Here is a 4,106-nt window from a genome sequence, read left to right on the forward strand (position 1 = left end):
TCCAGCCCTCTGAAGGTCATTGTGGCCCTCTAGACTCGCTCAAGAGGTCCACATCCCTCTTGTCTCCCCCAGTTAGGATATCATCTGTATATTGATATATGTGGATGCCTGCTGGCAGTATTGAGGTGCTTAGCTAAAGCATTGTGGGCAATAGTGGGTGGGTGTTTATACCGTTGCAGGAGTTGATTAAAGGTACACTGCATCCCCTCCCAAGTGAAAGTAAACTGAGGTTTGTCTTCTTCCCTTAGGGGACCATAAAAAACATATCCAACAGCTGGTTTTTTTATTTGGATCCTGGGGCAAAACTCCAGTGCAACTCAGATGGATCGACGTGTTCTTTCTTATGTCTGTGGGACCCAGAAACCTCATCATGAGACCTTAATGTTGCCGTACAATTATTCACTTCATTTTCAGTTGACAAATATATTAGAAGGCAGTGAGGTGCTTGATGCTGAGCAGACAAAAGGGCTGAGTCTGGGGTGAATGCTACGGTGACTTGAGCTTGGGGTTTCGGAATGAAGCTTGGCCAGCACAGTGCTTGTCATCAGCACTTTTTCTTCAGGGCTTTGCTATTCCTTTGGCTTAAGTCCGTTGACTGAAGGTTATTGTAGGCAAATTATGTCACTGTAACAAATGACTCTGGAAAGAAATGGCAGGGGTGCTGTGTAATGTGGGTGAAGGTAATGAATGACCTGGGAAGTAATAGGTAGGTCTGAAGTGATGGACCCCTGTGTGAACAGTAATGAATATGAATAAGAAAGATTTTTACATCATCAGTGACAAACGTAAAAAAGGATACCCTCTTCAACCACTGAGCTTTCTTGTCAAATAGGAAAATGGAGGGCGGCATTTCTACTTTGCTTTCAGCTTTGGGTCTGCAGCAGTACTGCACCCCTACTGCATGAGGTAAGAGAAGACTGTGCAGAAAGCATGTTAGTGGCAGAAAAGCCTCACCAAAATGGGCAAGAGGATGTCTCCAGCATCCTCATCTGAATCAGATTTAGGTGTAATGAGAAAAAGGCATCTGACCTGGTCTGGAAATGAATTCAAAATAATAATACAAAAAAACCCAACCAAAAAACAACTCCATTTCCCTTATGTTGAGTTTTGAGTACAGCACAATTGAAACCACTGTTATTCATACTGTGGTGCAGAGGGTTAGTATTTATCCACATTTTCAATAGCTGAAGTCAAGGTTTAAATGGCACTAAAACTTTTCTCTAGGCTTTCCAGTGTAATGCAATTACTGGGCAGACAAAAACACTTGAAAGGTATATTTAAAGTTGCCTTGTTGAGATGAACAGCTAATAAAGCAAAATATTGATAATAAAATACTTTTTGCTGTATTAGATTAATGAAGCAAAATAATTAATATAGTTTTAGTAGTGAAAAGGCATATATTTTCAAAAATACGACTGGATTTTTTTTTTCCGCAGTATTCCTTGTAACAGAAGATAAATGTGATTTTAATACCTCACAATTTGCAACAGTAGCAATTCTTGCAGCACTGTTAATACTCCATACCAAGGTTCTAGCTCTGTTTTCAGCCCATTGTGTTTAATCTCTGAAGACAAGACTCTCTTTTCCCACTATCGTTTCTCTTTTTCAGAGTTGCTTCTGAGTGGATGTCGAGTATGTCTGTTATACCATAACCATGCAAGAAATAAAAGTCTTTAGCTCAGGAGGGAAGGTTGGAAACTGGTAACAATATTGCTGAGAAGCTGTGCTTAACTTCTTTCTGTGGCATGCAGTCTTCTTTCTCAATTTGGTCACTAGACTTCAAGCCAAAGTACAACTTTACTCCGTTTATAAAATACTAAGGATTCCCAGTCTGGTATCAGTAATCTTGAAACGCTTGGTCTGTTGTTTCATTATTCCAGCGCACAAGAGCATTTTAACTACAGCTCACTTTAACTACAGTAAAGTGTTTGTGTAAAGATTAATAAGTGGCAAGCAAAAAATCCCTTAGACTTTACACAGGCTGCAGAAAAGCCTGGAGCAAAGGTCTAAAGTGCAGTCCTTAAAACTCGTGAGCCCAGAGTGTGTCGTTCAGGACGGTCGTGTTGCTGCCGTGGAGAGCTCCTGTTAAACGCCATTTTCTGCACTAGCCAAGCGCGTGTTAGTCAGTTCCTCCTTGCTTCTGGCAGCAGGCCAGTTGTCCTTCTGGTTTTGATCAATTTGAAGAGAAGGTTTAGTAACTAGAAGAGTTAGTTTACTAACTCTTGTGTTCTTCAGCAATAAAGCATCTGAAGTTGTAGTGAAGTAACAAGGTTATTGCGGTCAGGGTGCCATGAGGGCCAGGGGCTCCTTGAGGGCCATGGAAGCTCCCTGTAGGGTCTGTCAGGGCAGGACGTGGCAGGCAGTGCCCATCCCACCACCCTAGCTAGGAGCAGGGCAGCTGGGGCCACTGGGGCAGCCCCAGGCATCAGGCCCCTCCCCGGGGACAGGCTGAGCGAGGCTGGGATGTGGGCCCATGGCTGATCCCAGCTTGGCGGGCCCCACAGCTGGGCTGTGGGGAGCTGGAGGCTGGTTTTGCTGCAGCATTGCTTGGGCAGGGGCTGATGGCCCTGCTGGGGCTGAAATGGAGCCATGGGCAGCGCGGGAGGAGGCCTGGGAGGCTGAAACAAGGCCCTGGGCTGTAGGCAGGGACAGTCAGGGCTGCAGCACCCCAGGGCTATGATGACTGATGTGCTGGTGTCGGTGCGGTATGATAATACTTCCACAAAATTAATTGTTTCCATTGTATTTTTCTGTATCTCTGACTCTTAAGTTAGAAGGTTGTCATGAAACCCGCTGTGTTCAGAGACCTGTCTCATACCCATGTTTGTATTCTGCTTGCCTTACGATGTGGCTAATAACTTATTTCTTTCAAGGCCTGTTCCCTGCCATCTTGAACCTGGCCAGCAATGCTCACATCTCCACCAATGCTACCTGTGGGGAGAAGGGACCAGAGATGTTCTGCAAACTGGTGGAGCATGTCCCGGGACGGCCCCTGCGCAACGCCCAGTGCCGCGTCTGTGACCACCACAGTGCCAATCCCAAAGGCAAGTTTCATATGTTTTGGTTTTTTTGTTTATTCATTTGTTTTTTGTTTTGTTTTCTGGGTTTCTGTCAATTTTTTTGACCTTTCTGGATGAATGCAGGGTGTATTAGGGTCAAGTACTTTTTACGTCTAGCCTCTCTACTACATGAATGAAACTACCTTTGAGCAAAGGGCTGACAAGTAGGCTTGAGCATCTTAAATCACTGTTGAGCATTCCAGAGTCCAATGACAGCCTTTTTGTCAGGGGGCAGATTTCAGTTTTTGCTTGTTTACGACAGGAAGAAATTGTGCTCCATGTGAAGTAAATGTGCTGGTTCGGAGAAAATGCAGCGACGTGTAATTTCAAGAGATGTTTAATTTTTTTTTGCCTTAAAACAGAACAGCACCCGATTTCCAGTGCTATTGACGGTACCAATAACTGGTGGCAAAGTCCAAGCATTCAGAATGGGAGGCAATACCACTGGGTCACCATCACCTTGGATTTAAGGCAGGTGAGTAATATTTTGGTAAGCATCATTTATTGTATGTGTGATATAAGCCAATGCAATTGATTGCATTCTTCTTTGTTTAGATTATAGGATATTTAGCAATTAATCATTTAGTAGCACATAGCTAAAGCTAACATGAACTGAGTTTAACTGAGTTGTCAATTACTGTTCTAGAGCATCTTGGAGATTTCATTCCCATCAGACTGAAGTGGAAGTGACTATTATTTGTAAGCGTATAGGTCACAGGTAGTTGTAATTCCTGGCACAGTAACAACTCTGTATGTGTGGGTGGCAGTGTTTATACAGGCCTTCCTTCTGTCTTGGTAACCTTCTTCTACCTGACCTTACGGTATTTTCCCCAACATTCCTCTGATATTGTTTTCCTCCACCTTTGATTTCATGCAAATTACTTGAAACTGGGTTATCGAAGGCTGATTTTCAAACAGCAAGCAGTGTTTTCAGGCTACTGTCACAAGCACAGATTTTATATGTGAGGATGCATCTGTTTCTGTTTTATTAACTGTATTGATCTGTCACCTGATCGCTGTACAGTTTCTTAGTAAGAGTAAATGATT

General features: G+C 43.4%; 1 protein-coding gene across 1 annotated transcript; it reads left to right on the forward strand.

The window, feature by feature from the left end:
- Window positions 1-2,845: 2,845 nt before the first annotated feature.
- Window positions 2,846-3,534, forward strand: LOC104411037 (laminin subunit alpha-1-like; the record flags this gene model as incomplete). Its single annotated transcript, XM_010021362.1, has 2 exons — window positions 2,846-3,044; window positions 3,422-3,534. Coding segments are annotated over exons 1-2 (312 nt in total), but the record flags the coding sequence as incomplete, so codon positions are not given.
- Window positions 3,535-4,106: the final 572 nt, after the last annotated feature.

The sequence above is a fragment of the Nestor notabilis genome, unplaced genomic scaffold (genome assembly GCF_000696875.1).
Source record: "Nestor notabilis isolate BGI_N333 unplaced genomic scaffold, ASM69687v1 scaffold10289, whole genome shotgun sequence".
Classification (NCBI taxonomy): Eukaryota; Metazoa; Chordata; class Aves; order Psittaciformes; family Psittacidae; genus Nestor; species Nestor notabilis.